This window comes from Zosterops lateralis (genome assembly GCF_965231275.1).
Source record: "Zosterops lateralis genome assembly, chromosome: 8".
NCBI lineage: Eukaryota > Metazoa > Chordata > Aves > Passeriformes > Zosteropidae > Zosterops > Zosterops lateralis.
Genome location: NC_139768.1, coordinates 13,797,231 through 13,818,931, shown reverse-complemented (window position 1 = coordinate 13,818,931; position 21,701 = coordinate 13,797,231). Strand labels below are relative to the sequence as shown.

Below are 21,701 nucleotides of genomic sequence, written 5' to 3'. Positions count from 1 at the left end.
CTTGCTTTTAAACAGCCTTTATTCTTTTCTCAGCTGTCCACTGCATTTACAAAAAAACCACTATTTAAACGTGAGTTCAGGTACAGAGTCAATCACAGAAATAAAGTATAAAAATAAAAGCAACCAAAAAAAAAAAAAAAAAAAAAAAAAAAAAATTATAGACTGAGGTGCATTACAGAGAAAGCCAAGTAGCATAATAGCCTCAGTTGTTCACTGTATGTTTTTAGAAAAGCTGTCTTTCAGAGACAAAAATATATTGGCCTGTTTTTTAAAGAAAGTTTTTATTTAATTCTCATTTACATGAAAGAATCATATTTGCCAGAAGTATTTATATTAAGTGCATAGTGACAATAATGCAACTTTTAGAAATATTTTGCAATGTGACAGCTAGGAGGGCTCTGTTGTTTATATTTGCTTTTCCTTTAAATGTCAAGTGACAAAGGTTGAGTTTTTTCCCTGTCACTGTTTCAGGAAGATGTTGACATTACTGAAAACAGTAATTCTGTGTACTCAGACTTAGATATGTGTCACTAACTGTATTGCCATGCTTCATCTTTTAGCTTCTTTTGGTTTTCTGTAGGAGAAGTAGTTTACTGTTGAGTAAATCTGTAAACACCAATTTGTAAATAAACAAAAGCTGTGGAGTATTTCTGGTGTCATTTTATGCCATACCAAACATGTCTGTTCCTGGAGGCCAGCCAGGAAAGTGTCTCACAGAAGTTGCATCTGCTTTCTTTATTTTAGAAAACAGCAAATAAAACACCCACAGTTTAGGTAGCCAATAGCTTCTAGTTCAGTTCCAAAGGAAAAAAAAAAAAAAGAGAAACTCTATAAACTGTGTCAGCCATATAACATTGAATCATAGAATCATTTAGGTGGTCAAAGACCTTTAAGATCATTGAGTCCAACCAGTAATCCAGCACCGCCAGGTCCACAGATCACTAAACAATCTGTGCCTGTAGGCAGAAACCATATACTCCTATCAGCGTGGTACCAGTCCAAGGTAGTCCACCTGTTACAACACACACTGTTTTTCTCATGCACGAGCCTGTGATGAAATGAAAATACTAGTTTAAGGGTAGAGGTGCATCTCTGCACTCTGCTGCAGGCTCCATCTCCATGCACTTCACTTTGCTGAAGGGTAGGTCACAGATGTACCTGTGACATGGTGCTGCACTGAACCATTTAGTCATGTTCACTGTTCTCATGGACAAAGATCTGTGAACACACTCAGCCACTAAATAGCTAAAAAGGTTCCCGTTTTATTTCTTAGGTACAAAGCTTGCCCTTGTTCATTTTTGTAAATAGTTCTTAAGCCCGGTGTTGCTAGTTCACTTTATAACTCTATTGATTTAATTCCAGATTCCATTGAAGCTGATAATGATGGAATTGCAAAACTGATATAATAATAACTAATGTTACAGATAGAAACAGATCTATATCTATCTATATCTCAGAAAGAAAGATGGAAGCAAACCCACTATGCTGTTGTAGAATCCTGTATCATATTTTTAAAAAGTTCTGTTTTCTTTCTCCCTCCAAGAGTATATATATATATGTGTGTGTGTGTATATATCTATATATATATCTCTGTGTGTGCATACTTGCACAATCCTTTATTGAGTATATTTAGTAAGTCCACAATGCACATACAATTATTATGGCAAGTGTGGTTGATGAGTTTGTGATATGACTGTTCTCAATGTTTTCACAGGTATCTCGTAATATTGCTCTGGAAGCCTTTATGATCAAACCATCCAGTTTCACAGGAATGACTTGCACTGCCTACCAGAAAATATCTGCAAACTCGGACAAGTCAGTGACTCCTGATTTGGGAAGATGGGAAGCAAATCACAGTCCTGATCTATATTTGAATTTCAAGTGCAACACTGGCAGTCTGGATGGTTCTTTGGTGAATTCTTCTACCAGAGTCAGTACAATTATGAATGTAAGTTCCCTGTGTTATTTATTTACTGCTTTCAGTAGCATCTTTAGGCAGAATACTGATTTTTAAAATGCTTGTTTTTTGTGCTGTTAACACTGTCAACTTATTAATCATTTCAGCACGTAAGTGGGCTTAAACTGGTGTATTGGGTGTAGCATATTTGGTTGTGCTAATGAATATTCCGTTAACATAATCAGGCAGAATGCAGGATGTGAATAGAGATGAGTACTTGTCTTGTTCTTTCTGTCTCTGAGTCCAGTTCTGCAAACTTTTCTATGTGTAAACAATCTCTTTAAATTAATTTGGAAATACTTGTTTTAGTGAGGCACTCTCAAGGGGATTTACATTGCAGAGATGTATTTTTAGGGGAATTACCTTTACTTTCATAAATAATGCTCTGCTACTTTATGCCGAGGGAGAATATTTTACTGGATTTTTGAGTAGTAGCTGAAAATAATAAACAAGCCATTTAATAGAATACACTGTTGTTATCAAATAATGAAGTGTAACAATTAAATTCTGGTCTAGCAGGAAATGGAATTTTGTATTTGGCTGAGCACGTTATTAAATTCAAGTATTAGTGTTGAATTTTTCTTATCCTTCAGCTGAATTTCGGTTTAATAAGCTTATTTCTTGAAATATTTACTATGACAAAATGATGTTTTTCTGAGCAATATTACTGGTTTATTGAACTTGAAAGTATTTTGATTGAAGTTTGGTGCATTTTCATCTATATGGACTGTGCAGTCAGTTATATGGTTTTTTTGTGCTCCCAGGATATTCTGCTAAAAGGAGTCATCTTAATAATGGAAGAATAGGTTAAATTTGTTTCCTTTAGTAGAGTTCATTTTTTTTCTCTTTTTTAACACTTTTAACGTGCCTGTCTACATGAAAAAGAAAGATGTCTCTGAAAAGAAATGAGTTTGCTATCCATAAGGTGAAACCCAAATGTCAGAGATCTAAAAGACACAAGATTTCTTCAAGAAGCAACCCTAGAACCCTCTGAATTGTATGAGATATTATTATTGATATAGATATATATATGGGATGACAGGACTGGAAAAGTTTTCTTTATTAGCTCCACCAACGTATTTTGGACTTCTTTAGAAACTGTATACCAACACTTTTAGTAAATTAATCTCTTTATAGTTGAATGGTCAAGCACTGGTGTATCTCTCCTTTTATAAAATCCTATTGTCATTGCAAATTTCTTATCTCTTTTATCAGCAAGGACTTGTCAAATATATAGAGTTATTTAGACCAGTTATTTGAAGCCCCTTCCTGAAATGTTGTCAGAATGTCAACATAATGATCTCAGTAAAATCTTTCCTTTCATTCTGTGAACCTACTTGATTTTACACAGCATAGAGAAGGGAAATTCTACTGATGATAGAAAGACGCCAGAAGAAAGTGAGCTTATTCCTATGCAAAGCCATTTTGATGTATGTAATATATATTCTGATGGAAGTGACTTTGTTAGGTGGATCTCTAGTTATCTATCACCTGTATATCAATTTGTAGAGAGCACAACTGTTAGTTATAGGGCTTTATGCTTTAACATGAAGGTGTACTCGGGCTTTAAATGTGGTAGGGGAATAAGCAGACTGGATCTCTTCCTTTAATTTAATCTTGAAAACAAGAAGTTTTCGTTCACTACTCTCTGAAAGTTTTAGGCTAAGCACTCCCTTAATTCATTCAGAAATTGGTTACATTTCTTCACTGTTGAAGAGAATGATATATGGAATTGTAACTGATAACAGAAAATGGGATTCTTTATCATCATCCACTAGCAAAATTATTTCTATATTTGCACATTGGAGGTAAACCTACTTGACTGTGCTATGCAAAGTTTAGGAAAATAGAGAATTTGTGATAGAGGTCAGAATTGCTTCTTTTATTATATCTGACCTTTAGAACTTCATCTTAGATGCTGAGATTACTCTTACAGTCTTCCTGTATTTAGCATAGGATTAATAATGAAGAAGAAAAAACATCTAATTAAAAGCACCGAGCAGATGTGGTAATCACAGATTTAATTAACTTCTAATAAAAATGTGAAAATTTGCTTTGTAAGCTTATTAAAAGAGAATATTCATATGTTTCTGTGCTAGAAAGTGTAGCCCTCTTTGAATTTATAGTATTGTAAATCATCTGCTCACTAAGCAAAACAATTGTTTATGTTTTCTGTTGTTAAGAAATTGCACTAATCAATTTAAAAAGCGAATCCTCATGAAGCAAAGTGTGGGCAGTAGAGGGAAAAAGGCTGATATAGGTGAGCCATCAAATACCAATATCATCAAAGCTTTTGTAGCTATCCATAGAGATATTTCCTGGTAATGGTAGGAAACTGGTATTTAGACAGTGGTTTTCTGTCCATAAATTAGCCTGATCTGGTTATTATAGGATAGATTGCACCAAAAGTGTTAAGAAATATTAAAATTTAAATAAATGGGTAAAAAATAGTTTAAAAATAATAGACTTTGAAAATAAATAATTTAAAAGACACTGAAATAGGTCCATCAGAGAAGTTGGAGACACAGCTGTTAAAATATATCTGTATCCACTTATGTTTGAAACACATTTGTAGACCAACTTGCAGTGTTTTCAGATACCCTAAATTAAAATATTACTGCAGTTTGATGGACAGATTTTCATCTTTAAATCTAATTCTGACTCTGTAGCCAGCTGCAAGTTTGAAAAGAATCGTTTATCACTGTTGGAGAACTTTTATCTGGTAGGACTTAGACCCAAATGTTTTCTCTTAGATCTCATTTTTACTATTAGTAGGGGGCTTTTGCTGCCTGACTGGACTCTACTGGGTGGGGGAAAAAAAAGGCTTAAATATATAATCTGAGGTTTTGTTACGGAATTTTGACACACTGGTTGTTTTCCTCTCTTTTTAAGAAGCTTTAATGGGATCCTCCCACCCTGGGTCTCCAGACTGAGAATCTGCCACAGGAATTGTGGCTCTTGAGGCAAAATTCTGTCCCATGAACTGCCTGTGCTCTGAGGATATCATGATAATGATGTGAGGATCACACACCAACCAGGCTGTTGTAACATTTGAACATAGACAGTGTGAGAACAGTTAATGAGATTTTAGTGCCACTTGGTATGAATCCAGTGCTGGTTCTTGTTTGATACCATGCATGAAGCATCCTTGGAACCTAATCTCTGTTCCAACCTAATTCTGCAAAATATCTCCAGTGTGCAAGGATAATCACTTGGACAGTTAACCCACCCTCTGACTCAGTAAAATTCCTTCAGTATAGAATGAACCTTTAAACTTCCTGTACTAAGGTAATGAAATGTGCAGTTTATGGTGGACTGTAAACTTGGTATTTGTGCTTCAACTTTAAAGAAAGTATTTTCTTAACATAATTTATAGCTTCAGCTTCATTGAAAATGCTTGTCAAATGTCTATTCCTATCTTTAATTATTCTCCTGACCCAAATTAATTAGAAGTGAGGTTTTGAAATTTCAGTTCTGTCTATTGCACATGTAATCCTTGACTTCTGAATTCTCCATGATAGTTCCCATGCATTCCATTCAACTTTTCAATTCTGTTTATTTCTTCTATGGCCTGAGCCAGGCTGACCTTTGGATATGTCAGTTTGTATTACAGGTAGTGTCCATGTGATGAAATGGTAAAAGTTAAATTGGTACCAGACATGCTAACCATAAAACAAATTTAAAGTGCATTTACAAAATCCTATGATTATTTGCATGTACCATGTTGAGATATAATTTTAGAAATATTCTTGTCTCAGACACATACTGGAAAATATACAATCTACATAAGAAAAGGTTTTGTCTTGCATAAAATAAATTTTGATTCTCAGACCATAGATGTAATATAGATGTATACATATATAGATGTATACATAACGGTAAATTCATAGGTAAAAGTTACCAGGAATGGAGAAAAGAACTTAGATTTCCACCAAGTGACAAGAGAGTAGGGTAAGGCACAGAATTAAAAAATCCAAAGAGGAAATGTGAAGGGGAAAATTATTGTTGCTGATACCATGAATGATGGAATACATAATATCAAAGCCAATTTTGTTTCAGAATATTTTACAAACATATCAAGATTAAACATCCAGATCAAGGCATATCATGTTGTACATCAGAATTTGTCCTCTTCCCTTTCCTTCCCTTTGGGAAAAAGTTTTGCCCATTTTTCTCTTTTCTCAATTTTCTTTCCATATCTTAGTGCTCAAAGCATTTTGCTCTTCCCCACTTGGATAATCATGTTACTTGAAAATTTTTCTTGGTAATTTACAGGAGAGTTTGCTTGGGTGTAAAATTATAAATGGATTTTACAGTAACTAATCTAGGACTGTTTCTCCTTTCTCTGTGAATAGGTGGGTACTATCACAAAAGTATACCTTAATGTGATGTAGGCATTTTAAAATTTGTTATACTTTACCTGCTTCATCCTTTTACATTTATTCTACTTTTTTAAAGATATTTTATAATGGTTTCATTTTAATAGCTTTAATTTAATCCTCTAGTGGTTTTAGTAGTGATTTAGAATATCTCCAGATGTATAGTATCTATTTATTCAATATTCTAAATAATCACCTTCATTCTAGTTGTTGCATTCAAAAAAGGATTTTTTTATATTCCTCCTTATTCTTAGAGATGATGCCTAAAAGGTTTCAAAAAATAGCTCTGGTATCTCATTACAGGCATGGAATCTTTGTTTTAAAATAAAATTAAAACTAAGTAAAATATTTAGAAGTGTGATATATAAAGTGGTATTTTCTGTGGAAGCATTAATTTGCTTGCAGGTGGGTTCAGATTATACACTGAGTACTAGCTATGGAAAAAGTTGAAATGTCTGTCATTCGGGTAATTAGAGGGTTTAATCTCAAAATCAGACAAGACAAACTGCACCTCTCTTTCTCTTTCCAGTATGCTCAAATCACATTTTTTATATTGATTCCACTTACTACTATTCCTTCTCAATAATGACTTCATATATTTATGCCTACTGTGACACTTGTAACATTTGTAGTTTTGTGTTCTGTGTTCAATATACCTTTGTTTTTCTTTTTCTCTGTAAATGCTTCTGTGGCCTTTTATAATGTGGATGGTCATCCTGCACTTACAGATCTTTCTAAAGATTGAGAAAAATGGAACAGTGCCCAAATATTATTAATGCATATGTGAAAAATGTTGATTATCTTAGGTATACAGAAGTGTTTCTAGAATTCTTGTATTGGTTTATCATATGTTTTAACATATACAAATTAATATACATAATGTTTTTGAAAGTGAGAAGAATTTATCACTTTTTTCTGTTTCATGGGTGCTTAGATGGAACTTTAATAGATGTTCCATCTAGATGGATGGAACTTTAACATCTAATAACTTAGATGGCCTTTTGGTTAGGTTCTTTTTTTGTCCTTTGCCACTTCTCTTTTAGTAGATAAAAAGCTTATTCTGCAAGTAACATCAGCCATCTGTGTGTTTTCTGAATTTCACTGATGTTTCAGAAATATGTATTTTGTTTAAAACTTAAGTTCATCTAGCCATTTAGTCATTCTCCCTTAATGCTATGTACAGTTTGGAGTCCAAACTTGTATATCTGAAGAAGTGAAAAGAAATATTAATAGCTTGAAGTGAATAAATACAAGGACAAAGAGACTGGGAGAATTAGCAACTTGTGCTCAATATAAAATTGTGTTGCTGGAACTCACATTTGCTTTCTTATGAAACAAACTTTTGTTCCTGAACACATGAATACTACTGATTTTACATATTCTGTCAATATATATCTGAGAGATGTGCTGCCACTCTCTAATCCACAATGGCTGAGTGAAAAAGAGTCTTCTGATTTTCAGCACCATTGCTCTTGTTACAGAAAAGTTCTCTTTGGGATTTCCCAAAGGGCATTATAAGATAAGTTTCCTTGTTATAAACCATCAGACTCCTTCATGTGCATTCTGCTGTTAAATAATAATTCGTACACTAATTAAGATAAACCACATAACAAAACCCCACTGACACCATAACAATTAATAACACAGAGCATCAGTTGTTGGAACATATTTTACATTAACTTGATGGTACAAAGGTAATAATGACCATGTACAATACTGAGTGCAAGTGCAAATCCCAGTTCTGTATTGACTTCTGAGGACTTAACCCCCAATTTTCTTATTATATAAAATAAAATGCCCATAGTTTTTCTTACGGTAAAGTTTATGGTCAATAAACTTTTAACATTTTTATAGAACTCCCTGTGTAAGTTAAGTATTTTCAACTATTCTTTTCTAAACTGTTCTTTTTAATGTTTATTTTATTTTCTCAGGGAGTGTTTGATGCTACACAGTAGAGCATGCATCAGTATCCAATAAATAATTACATTTTGTTTCTCAAAATCTTTTTCACTACATGCTGACTTAGATAATTGATTGTTGCCTATTTTAGAGAAGGCATTTCCAATTTCTAAACTGATAATTTTAGTAACTGTGGAAGTGCATTTAGAAGCTCCTTCCTTCCTTCCTTCCTTCCTTCCTTCCTTCCTTCCTTCCTTCCTTCCTTCCTTCCTTCCTTCCTTCCTTCCTTCCTTCCTTCCTTCCTTCCTTCCTTCCTTCCTTCCTTCCTTCCTTCCTTCCTTCCTTCCTTCCTTCCTTCCCTCCCTCCCTCCCTCCCTCCTTCCCTCCCTCCTTCCTTCCTTCCCTCCCTCCCTCCCTCCTTCCTTCCTTCCTTCCTTCCTTCCTTCCTTCCTTCCTCTTTTTTTTTTTTCTTTTCAGTGTTGGTTTGTTGGCTTGTGTTGGATAAATAAACTGAGTTCAGTCTATTCAGTTCAATCTAAAATAGATTGATTATTAGGAGGTAGTATGGCTGGATTTTTTTTTTCTGAATCTGGATTATTTTCATAGGAATTCTTGATTGTTTCCTGACTTTTTTTGTCTCCAGCTGTATGTGGTAATCTGAGGAAATGGTCAGCAGCACACAGGTGAGGAGGCTGCTTTGGAAGAGTCAAACCCTGTACATGGTATAAAGGTGCTCACGCAGGGGTAGAGCCTTTCTCATTATGAAAGTGACCATATTGGCTGGAGCTTCTCTTCAGGAAAATACAGCAGTGTACGAGCTCATGTGTCAGAGATTTTTCAGTGGATTTTGGTTTTATGTACCAAGAGGAATTAATCTATGTGATTTTCTTTGTAGCAGTTAGAGCACTATAATTGCTATGTTGTAGGAACTCTCCAAAGGATATATATACAGATGTGTGTATCTCCAGACAGCTAGTCATTACTGAGTATGCAGTGGAAGTCAGCAATGGAATGCAAGCTTTCCAGGAGGTGGGTATGTTACCTCTATGTTTTATGCACCTAGGGGTGCAATTAGGTAGAATGCCTCTTGTAAAGTGACTTATGGAGAAATTAATGTACGAGTGAGTTGATTTATATAAGAACTAGAATGGTTCAAAACTGTCTTTGTAACACAGGAACTGAAATTTCAGTTAAAATATTTCTGCCAATATTACCTTGTTTGCTGAAGAAATTATTTAATTGGGCAGTGTTGTTTCTGTGGTTTTGGTGGGCTTAGCTGGGAGAAGGAGCTGACTCCTGATTTCATTTTTAGCTCCAGAAAAAATACATACTAGTAGAAATTGCTAGCATTTCTTTTTTGGGTTGAAGGATTTAATAGTTCCTTACTTAATTGACTGTTATCACTTTGTAGAACTTGTGAGATGTGTTCTGTGTCAGGGTGAATTCAGAAGTACTTTGCATAGTCTGACTTGGATCTAAAAATAGATATAAAATTCTGAGAAGTAACAAATCTTCTTGCAGTAGTTGTTCATGTATTAAAGTGGGGTTCACTAAAAATGTATAGATTATTTCATCTATAAGAATTCTTTTTGTATTATTTTAAAAACCAATGTAAATTTCTGGCATTTTCTACTGCATGAAAAGGATGATAAACTTGTAGTCATCTGTGAGCATATGTGCACATAAACCCATGTTTATAAAAACAACCTGAAGGAATGGTCTGAATATCCTGGAGAAAAGGAGGTTTGGGAGGACCTTATTGCCTTACAACACCTAAAAGAAGATTGTAGTCAGGTGAGGCTCAGATTTTTCTCTCAGGTGAGGAGTGACAGAACAAGAGTAAATGACCTCAACTTGCACCAGGGGAGGTTTATATTAGATACTAGGAAAAATTTCCTCATGGAGAGGATTATTATTAGGCATTGGAACAGGCTGCCCAGGGAAGTGAAGTCACTCAAATGACTCAAAAAATGTGTTCAAGACATTCCAAAAGAGCTCAAAAATCATGTGGACGTCATATTGAGGAAATGGTTTAGCACTGAACGTGACAGTGCTGGGTTAACTGTTGGGCTTGCTGATTTTAGATGCCTTTTCCAAACTTAACAATTCCATGTTTCTATGTTTCATGGTTTTGAGGACTGGAATCCTGCTTTCTCTGTGTATGGGGTTAGCAACAGTTGTTCTGGAGGGATAGTGCACATGGACAGGAATAATACATGTTTATGGTGTCCAGTAGGAATTTGAGTTTAAACTATTTTCTGAAGTTTGAAAAAGTCTCATAAAAATAATACAAAGGGAAAATTAAGTATAAGAGAGTGAGGCAAAGAGAGGGGGAGGGGAGGGGGCAGAAATAGTGAACTTAATAGAATCAGTAGTTCTCATGAGAACATTCTGCTGTAACATCTAGTGTTGGAGTGTGTGGGAAGAGGGAGAGATTTTCATGGTGAGGGAGGAGGAGAAAGTTGTTTACTTGAGGTTTTTTTTAACAGAAAAACTTTGACAAGACTTGTGATACTAGGAGAGTTGACTGTGACTATAATGATTCATTCTTGTCTGTCATTTGAGGCTGAATGTCATGTGCTACACTTTGAAAATAGGCTGTAAAAGCTCATGACTACTGTCCCAGTGGGCATCTCACAAAGTTGTGCATAGTATTTCTTGAGCCCATCTTAATGAAAAATTTATTTTTTAGCTAAATTAATATTGATATGCTGATTCATCTTTATGTGTGAGCTCTTTCTGCATTATTGATTTATGTATGGTTGGCATAATATATATCAAATATATCAAGGAAGGCTTGTAAATTTGTTGAACTGTAATTGAATATAGTACAGATGGGATCATACCATTATTTCCTGACTGTGAGTTATAAGAATCCCATTTTTAAACTTCCATAGTTCTACATAAGAGATAGTTCATTATTCTAAATTATTGTTATTGTGCTCCCATAATATCCTGGAAAGTGAAGGAACTTACAGGTGTTAATTGAATTTCCAAATCATCAGTGAAGGGACTTATTATTTTTGATGCCAGGTTAGTTTGTAGTGAAGCAAGTAAGCTCTGCTTTACAGAGAAAGGAATTCTACACAGATATTCATTGTTTGACTTCAGACATGGACAGCCATTCTTTGCGAAGTTAATTGGCTTCATAATCTTGTTTTAGTGAATAAAACTCATACACAACTTTCTTTAGTTTCTGAGAAGACTTTAGGGTGAAATAAAGAGGGATTTCCTTAATGAATTTGATTTTAAGAAAACAGGATTCAAATGACTCTTCATCCAGGTCTTTTACTGCTTTCTTCTCTTGACATCAATGAGTAACTAAAGCATAATTTAAAACAATACTAACCAAAAGTTACAATTTACTTAAAATAGCTAGAAATATTCAGTACTTCAGTAGGAATCTTGAATCTTATGTTGTTTCAAGTTCTAGTGAAAAGTGTTGAATTTAGGCATATAAGAAAAGCCACAAAGGGTCAGTCCAAAATTCCATTTTGACTTGTTTCTTACCTCTGGTAGGAGTCTAGTAGGTTGGGAGCTTTGCGAGAGAAGTATATACAGAAATGGAAATGCATTACATCTCTCTCATATGCACCTGTTAATGCCTCATGGATTTCCTCAATAGCAGACTGTATCCAGAAGATGGTCAATACAGAAAATTAGTTCCTTTTTTTTGGAAAAAAAAAATATCTCAACTTTAGATACATCTTAATGGTTTAGGTCTTATAGCACCACACTTGGATTTCTGTTTTCAGTGAACTATATTATGTTTGTTATTCTACGTAGAAATAACCCTTTTTCTTAATGTGTCAAGAATGCAAATGTCCAAACCTGAGAACAGGAGTGATGATGATTGCTAAAAGGTCCACATCCTCTCTGTGTGCATGGGAATACATATTTATACAATATCAAACTACAGTCCTGGAGTTTTCCTGCCATTAATCCTTGTACTGAATTTTTTAAATACACCCTGCATTACTGCTAAGATGAAAAAAAAGAGGAAAAATAAATTGTCCAATTGTTTTAACTCAAAACAGGCTGTAGGCTATGAATTTGGATGGACAAGATAACAGTGAATCATGTTCTTCTCCTAAATGTAGGTTAAAGCCCTTCAGACTAGAACTCTGATGAACCAGAATTGCAAACCACAATGGCTAATTCGATATGTACAGGTCATACAGTAGATGTAACAGCTGTGTAGTCCATGCTTCACTGACCAGCATATGCTGCTGTTTTAAAGGAAAAGAGTAATCTTAGGACTTGACACTTGAAGAAAAAAAATCGCATTTCTGTGACATTCTATTGCAGAAAGTCTCCTGTATTTCATAAGCTCTGTTTGATCAGTACTGTGTAAAGTGTCTTAACAGATTCAAAACTCTTACTAAATATAGTCTAGCAAAGTTGCATGTAATTATCAGAGTCATTGAACTGGAGAGTTATTTACAGCTATGTTCTGTTTCTTCAGCCTTTATCATTGCACTTCTATCTTCAGCCACTTCACTGCACTATCTGTTGATAGCAGTCATCTACAGAAATGCCACAGAATATCAAACATACTGTTTAAGTGGTACTGATCATTTAAATGTGTAAATTCCTAATTTCCACATAGAAGAGAATAGAATTAAATACGTATTCCAAACTATTGTAATAACTCGTGTTCACCAGAACTATGGTGTTCAGTCTTGTGCACTTTCAGAGTACTTGACTGGTTTAGCATCTGTATTTTAATCCTGACTTTTCAGAAATTCCATGTCTGATTTTAGTGAAGTCTGTAGTAAATAAATGCCTAACACGAATATATGTCAGAATGTACGCAGTATATTTAAATAAAGTGCATCTTCCTCTTAGAGTTTAGTTTAATTCTGTTGAATAACAAATCAAATCAGATGGCAGCATCAAGCTTCAGCAATAAGTTTTCCTCCACAGTGCAACTGCAAGAATTTCTGTAAGGAAGGAACTTTCAAAGAGAATCAGACTCACTGGGTACCATTTGCTACAGTGCTTCTCAGTGTCTTGGCTCTTGGGAATTCATTAATGTGTGGAAAATCACTCTAGACATAGTTGAAAACTAGCAGTGAATGTTAAAATCTATTGATAACTGACTGTCTGCAATAAATACTCATAAAGCCTACTGCTGTACTATTTGGGCCTGATCTACTGTTGTATAATCCCAATGAAATCACTGCACTGTAGTCTGTATTTATTTTGGCTAAAAATATGTGTATTCCTGAAAATACCTTATCCAGTTCGTTAGCACTTCAACAAAAAAGCAAACATAAAGTGACTAGGGCACTATTTTCTATTCTCATTTTAAAAACTCTAATAGATTATCTTTTTCATTTATCATTAAACTCAGGAATACTGTAATATAAATCAAACTTAAATCCTCAGCAAAAGTAAGATAATTGAGACACTACAAGCATGAACTGGTAACCAGCTGCTTTTTGTAATTATCTGCTAATCCTTGATATGTGGTAACATATTTGTTCAGGTTTATGTTAGTACCAGTTGCTCTACCTAGTATATATCCTCTGGCAATTCTGTTTCTTCTAAAACACTATTGCCACTAGGAAGAATAAGACACATAGATGATGCTGATTTTCTTTCCAATATGCTTTTTATTTTCAGGACATTTGTACAGTCAATAAGAGCTACCATGTATTTGTTGATTTCTCAGTATCCTTGAAAGTGGTACAACAGTGGTTTGCCTTATATTTCAATCCAATGGCTAATGGAAGTTTTTAATAATTATTAGGAGAATAAGCTTCCTTTAAAATTAAATGGGTCTTCTGCAACTGAGAAATGGGTAGGAGAATCAAAAATGAAATATACCTTCTGTAGGCAAAATGTGCAGATGTGTCATGTGAACTTGTTATGTAACCTGAAGAGTCAGGGAGGAGATGTTTATTCAGCTCACTGAACAAGTACTGGAGTGAGGTTCAAAACTTTAGGACACTAAATTAAACATCATCAGTGCCAGAAAGGAACAGGCTACAGCTTTCACATACAGCTATGGTGATGTCTTCATGCAACTATGAAGAAGAAAGAAGTGTGGGAAAATTCTTCCATGGCTAAAACTCTTTTTCTCCTGTTGTCATCAGCTTTGCTGGTAGATTCTTTTGTGCTGCTGTGAAACCATACCATGCTGATTTACAAAGAAGAACTAATGACACAAACTCCGTTTTACTTAGCAGTTGAATGGGTTTGAAAGAGTACAAGCCTCTCTCCTCTGTAGGTGTAAACATGTAGATATTGAAATAATGCATCAAAATTGAAATAATGCCAAAAAATTGTGTTTAAAAGTAGTAAGTTCCGAGCTGCTGAAGATATTATCTTGGAAATAAATGCCACGTTTCTAGTGGCACTCCATGCATGATTTCTTCAGTTCCCTTTGTAATCAGTTTAAGGGTTTCGCCTACATGCAGACACAGAGGTAAATTAATCTGAATGAATTTTGAAAGTGTTTAAGTAAAACTCTAAGTAGGTACCCTTATCCAGAATCAAAGTAGGTTTGACTCAGTTCAGCTGAATTGAATTAATTTAGAAATGAATTCAGCTAAATTGAATTAGGGCCACTTAGTTATGAAGGTGTCAACAGGAATGTTTAAGTACAGCTTATTAGCTTTAAGACTTTTAATAACTTGTTCTAACTTTTCTTGATCATCACTTACATATATTCTTAACACAGGTACGCTCTCCAGATTTTCCCAAGGATTTTCCTGTGGAGTGTCAGACACTCATTCTGTACTTCTGCCATGTAGAACAACTTTGTCTTTCTTTGCTTAATCAGTCTTGAAAACATATTTTTCCTTTCCCTCTTTCTCCATCTCACCTTGTTATTTCATTCTAGTCGTGTTTTTGTCTTTTAATCTATGCAGGAAGGACTGACCTGTCATTGTCCCAGTAAGAAATTAGTATGTAGTCACTCTTCACTGTGGAGCTACATACTGAAAAGTGCTGTGTGCTTTTTCTCCCATGGCATCACTATAGCTCCAAATGCTCTGTAGCAATCTGAAGTGGACATTTGCAAAATGCAGTTTTCAGAAATTACTGTTGAGGCTTCAGAGCCTAAACACGTGCTCTGGGTGCTTTTCTTGCCAGTAACATCTTTGAGATATCATTATCAACAGTTTCATGCTGTTATGTAATAGTAGCTGTCTTTAGCAGCTAATTTACTTGCTCCCTTATATTAACATTAATTTAAAGAAATACCATGAAAGGATAAAAGAAATTATTTCAGGGTTGATTTTTTTATGAGCTATGAATGACAAAAAATGAAAATGCAGTAAATATAAATTTACTGCAGTTAGGTTACATAACAGGGTCATGCAGGCAACCCAGGCAAAGCACAATCTAAAATTTAGTAAATATACATATTAATTCCTCAGATTTGATCTCCATAAAGTAAATAAGCATGCAACTCCTGAATGAAGCTGAATGAAGGAGAACTGTGAGAAGCCTCAGGTACATAACATTTTCACAGATCTGCTGACAGAGCATGTCAAGACAGCCAGCTGCTTTTGTCATTTTATATCTGTTTATATTTTCCTGTAGGATTGGTGTCTGAATACTTATTTTGTAGTACAAGCACATTATAACCCTTAAGCAGCAAGATAAATGCTTAGAGCTGATTTAGTTAGACTGTTTGTTGGAATAAATCCTGCTCCTTACTGCCTCATCACAGGAAGCTTTGCAGGCTCTGTGACTGTTTTGTAAAGACTCACAAATCTCATACTCTTTGAAAGAAGTGTCTGCATTTTCAGGTTCATAATACCTAACTGTGTTCAGACAAACTTGGAATTTCTTGTATTCCAACAGGTTGTGAGGCTTGTAGAGTAGGATGAGTTAGAGCAGTGAATCCATCATAGCTGTACCTGTTACCAATCCATGGCAAAGCACAGGAACATTACAGCAGTAAATCCTGCTTCAGTGATTATTGACATGACAGCCCATTTTCTTTCTGATTGACTCCCCAGAGCATTTGATACACACAAATCCCTACTAAAAGAGTCCTCTATGAAGGAGTTACAATTTGTCCTAAGATCGGCTACTCTGTGAATTTCATGTGCTCTGACATTGTCTCGATGCCACCCTCTTTCTTTTCTAAATGCTGCATCATCTTTGAAAAATTAAGTTTTTAAGAAAACAATCAATGGCTTTTTTTTTAAATCCTTGTCTAAGAATTCCTTAGAGCTTAAATCAGACCTTCTGAAGCCTTGGCCATGAGGAATTTGCTGATTCATTGAGCAAATCTTGAATAATTATTACAAATTAAGACAATCTGGCCTATTTCTCTTCCACTAATTTTTCAGTTTCTTCTATGACATTTTTATTTCCCTTTCTTTTTACCTTGGTGTCCTTTATGTCCTTTTTCTTTTAGGAGTTAGTTTTTGCATTGATTCTGATTCCTCTAGAGGAAGGCAGTACATGAGAAACTAATCAAGTAATTTGTTTCTTTTTCCAATAATGTACTAATCCACTGCTTATCACTTCAGCTAGTATTTCGCTCTTTTGGGCTATTTTTTTTTTCCTTTCTCTTCTCTTGGAAAAAGAAGCTGTCTGACCCATCTTGCCCTTTGGCTGCTTGTGATGCTTCTGCTTAGGCTCTGCAGGTGAGGTGACTGCCATTCTGTAACAGGCAGAAAAACTCACAGGAGAGGAGTCTGGGTAAGGACTGGATACACAGGTCCACTTTTGCAGTGCAGAAATTTTCAAGAAGTTGGTGTTTTATCATCATATAAAGGCAGAATGTCATCTATTAAGGGATATGCTGCTCCCTTAGGTGGAGAAGGGTTTGAAAGCTCTGTTATTGGGATATTTTTGGTAATCCTAACTGAATGTTTGGTAGAGGAATTTTATTTTCAGTAACTATTAAAATGAGTGTTATGATTGCCTAAAGTTAAAATTATTTTGAATGTTAGATTTTTCAATTAAGATCTAGAAAAAAATAAATCCATTGGGAGTTTTGGACATGATAAATAATAAAACCTTTACTGAATTGTTCCAGTAAGCTTTAATTGTTTGAATAATCTTCCCATGATTCTCTGAGCAAAATATAATACAAATATGATACTGTAGGCAGACTGTATATCATGATTGTATTTGATAAATTTAAAAAGATGTCTGTTTCCTGGAGAAAAAGAAGGCAAATTGAGGTGGGATTTTTTTTTTTTTTTTTTTGGGGGGGGGGGGTGGGGAGGCTTGGGAGGGTTTATTTGGGTTGGTTTTTTGATATTTACTTAGCACACAATCAAAATAAAAAAAGATATTGCTGGGAAAGTTTTGGTACTTAGACCCAGTGGTTTCACATGGTCTCTGCTCTTGCACATCTGCTCTCCAATGCAGTGTAACTCAGAAAAAATTAGTTAATGGGGATAACTGGCAGATGTGACTTCTCTCTGGGACTCTACATTGAGATACACCCATAATTTTAAACCTTTATGAATATTTATAGTGATGCACACATCCCTCGCTTTAGATAAGATTTCTTACAAATCTTCCAGATTACATTTGTCACAGCAATAATAATGGCAGTCTATGCACCTACTTGAATGAAACTATAAGCAAACAAGACAGATTTTAAAGAGATTTATTGGCTAAACATTTCCATGCTTTTCTTTTACTTTAAAGAAGCCAACAAAGGTTTTCAGGTGGCAGAATATGTTGCACTGTCTCTGTTCTCAGTTTTCAAAGAACAGGCATTAGGGAAGCATATACTTAGTGATGATACTGTTATATATATATATATATTTATTATTATTATTATTATTATTATTATTATTTTATTTTATTTTATTTTTTTTTTTTTTTTTTTTTTTTAAACAGTAAAAACCTAATTCACATTGCTAGGGACAAATTCTTGAGTTGCATTATAAAGGTAGCCCAATAGAAGACATTGACAAAGGTCAGTATAACATTGAAAATGTTACTAAAATGTTGAAAGTGTACAGGGTCAGATATTACAATAAATGACCAGTAGCTTTGAAAAATAATGAAATTAGCTCTGACCACAGCAATATCTTTATTAGCATTCTACTCACGAATGTATGTATGCTTTTAAAATTGTACATGCACTGCATAATGCATGTAAAATAGAGAAAAGTGGTTTTGTCAAGTGAAATGAAAACAGATTAAAGCTGGGATAAAAATTGCTTGAAGGACACAAGGGAAGTATTATGCCTCAAGGGGATGGATCCATTTTTACCCTGATAAATCTCATGTAAGCTTGGAGTAATGGAGATGCAACTTAGTGGTTTCTTTAAAGGTAACACACAATGTTGTGAAAAAGGGAGGAGTATTTTATTAGTAAAGTTATCAGAAAATGCTCTGTCAAAAAATTATTCATTGTTTAACAAGGTCTGTGAAAATACAGTCTTAGGTTAAAAGCTGGCTTCTAATGAAATTGAAGAGTTCTCACTATTTTCAGAGGAGTAGATTCTGATTTTAGAATTTTGGGAGAGGAATAGTACAATCTCCTAGCAAAATAGTCAGTGTCACCTGCTAACACTGCTCTTGAAATATTATAGAAATATTGACTTGTGGCCTCAGTATTATGAGAAATTATAATCCACAATATGCATGTGCAGCATAATGGGAAAGAATGATTGTGGATGTTTACCAGTAATACACCTTACCAGGAGTTCGTGGGAAGGATTTCAAGAGATTGAAAATATTATTTCCACATGCTCAGAGAATTTGAAAGGTAAGAGCTATATGCAAAGTATATTTTGGTAATAATAATAATTTTAAAATTAGATAAAATTAGTTTGCTTTTGGGAAATCTTTCTTAATTTATTTTTTTCCATGACCTTCTAATAGTTCAGCCAAGATAACAGTGTGGAGGTAAGACCTTCAGACTTCGCATGTGTAGAAAATTTTTCAGTTTTTATTGAAATTTTTGCAGCAAACTTGAAAAACCAGTCAAAATATTACTCCTGTGTTATGTACAACATTAACCAAGCAGCCTTCAATTCATGTATTTAGTATTCACCTGTTTGCCTTTACATCACTGATGTTTTTGTTGTGAAAGAACTAATTATTTTCCTTCAAATTAAAGAAATTCAATGAATGATCATTAGACAAACTCCTTGGAGACCATCCCTGTAACAGCTAGACAGATAATTAGAAAACAACTAAATTAGATAATTGGAAAAAAGTGATATATAGTGCACATTGAGCTAGATGTTCTTTATATTGACAATTTGCCATAGAATCTTTCTCCTCGGCAAAGTCTTTCTCTTCTTTAAATATGTGCAGTAGAAACTGTGTAAAAATAGCTCAGCACTGCTCCATGAACTTTTATAAACACCTAAATTAAAATAATGACTACTACTGACATAAGTTCAGAGAAGCTGGATAAAACCTTACTCATTATATTTCAGTTTTTAATAACATTTCAATCCTAAATATACAAATTGATCAAACTAAGTGTGAGATTGTAATAAAGTAGGCTGATACATTCAGGGTGCAGTCATTGTGCACAGCTTACTAGAAAATATTCACAAAAGCACTGCAGTCACTAACAAGAACTGATCATCTGAGCACGAAGATTCACATATTGCACACCTATTGAAAAGTACCTGTTCAGTCTGACAGTCATGTCTTCCAGGGTTATCTATTTAAACGATAGAATAGGGGTTTTTTTTATTATAAATTTTTAATTTAATACTTCTTCCATAGGATCTTTGATCTCTGATTATTTGGAATGATTCTGTCTGACTGTGGTAAACTATATTAATCAGCACTTGCATAATTTTTCACTTTTCTTTAACAAAACTTAGTTTATATCAGGCTAATAACTTCCAATTGTTAAATAATCATGTGAGTCAGCCAAAGAGAACCTTTTATTTTCCTGATTACTGACAGTGTGGTAGTACATGGGAGGCAATGGCTCCTGTTACCAGGATTATAGACCACAGGTCCTGTTCTGGAAAGGACTGTGATTAAGGAAGGTGTGCCCACCTTTGCACTGTTGATTTTGGCATGAAGAGCAAGCAGTAACTCAAAGCAAGTGCTTTCTGCTTTTCTTCTGCAGACTGTAGAAAATAGAGGTCTGCTGTGTCATTATTCTTGTTAGATGTAATCTGAGGGTTTGTTTTTTTTGTTTTTTTTTTTTTTTCTGAAATGTTCACAAGACTAAATTTAGATGGGGAGGCTGAAATAAGTAATTATTTACTTGGTGTGACTGATGTATTCCATGTTGACCTTACAAGGATCAAAGAGATTTACTGTGAGTAGGGCCAAGTGATGGACAAAATCATAAAGTAAAATAAAACCTCTCTTAAAGCCTCAATATTACCAATTCTTATGAGAGAAATAAATCGGTGGTTTTGTTGTATAAGAAGTGAGATATTTATTACTGCTGTCTTTCTCTAGAAATAGCTACCTTTCCATGTTAAGAATTGATGGACTCAGGTGTGAGCAGGTCTGTTACTGTGAAATTGTTTATTTCTGCACATGGCCTAGACCAGTATGATGTCAAATGGCTGTTTTCAAGCCTACTTACAAAAAATTAGTCTACAATAACAGAAAATAGAAGCTGAAATTTTAAAATATGTTTGAAATTGTTAGCCTGTAAATGATGCATCAAAATTGTTAGTTTTGGAAGGTGTGAGTAATTGAGGTGCAAATAAAATTGAAGTCTGTGCTCAGAAAAAAAAGCATTACTATTTATCTTAAGTTATATGTAAAATATTTATTTTCTGTCATAGTTGGCATAGGTTTGAGGTGAAATGTTTCTATGATGCTAATAAAAATATGCTTTACCTTCTTTCACATGGCGAGCAGCTAGAAAGAGCAGGAAATTTTACTGCTACTCTTCCTTCCACATGTGTGGATTAATTCCATGGCTTTTTCAAAAGCTTGAAATTTTAATGCTGCAGCATTTACCATAATGTATAAAGAACTTTTGAGAAAGATACTGGGATAAGAGAAGAAGGAACCAGCAATTATTATCTGTCTGAATACATGAAGTTTTGACCTAAAGAGCCCCCTTAAAGACTGATGTGCCAATACAGTTTTCATATCCTTTTCATCTTTGTTCTTCTTTTTCTGTCAAGAGGGATGGTATGATTTTCAGATCCAGTTGTGATATTGTGTTATGTTTGTGTGTACAGATGAACAGTAAGAACTAAACAAAAGCATGTAAATAATTCTATGTGGAACATTGATTGAAAGGTTGGATAATATGTTTGACTACTACATTTAAATCTAGATTCAGTCTGGTACTATAAACATGAGAATTCCTGAATAATTATATTTCTAGCAGAAAAATATAGAAAGAAATGCTTTTCTCTTGTGAAAGCCACAAAGGCTAAAGAGTTTGGGGTAATTAATTCCTGTGCTTGTCCTTCACTGTATCTACAAAACTTAATGAAAAATGCACTGTAATTAATTTAGATCTTCAGTCTTTCAATCTTTTGACTTGACTCTCTGATCACTTATCACTTAAAGCTATTTATCAAACA

At 34.3% G+C, this 21,701-nt stretch overlaps 1 protein-coding gene across 1 annotated transcript in view; it reads left to right on the top strand.

The window, feature by feature from the left end:
* LOC310912352 (adhesion G protein-coupled receptor A3-like) overlaps window positions 1-21,701 on the top strand; it is a 253,587-nt gene that overhangs the window by 142,769 nt on the left and 89,117 nt on the right. Inside the window, exon 12 of the mRNA XM_083866869.1 lies at window positions 1,715-1,948. Within this exon, the coding sequence (XP_083722995.1) occupies window positions 1,715-1,948 (234 nt within the window). The remainder of the gene's footprint in view (window positions 1-1,714; window positions 1,949-21,701) is intronic.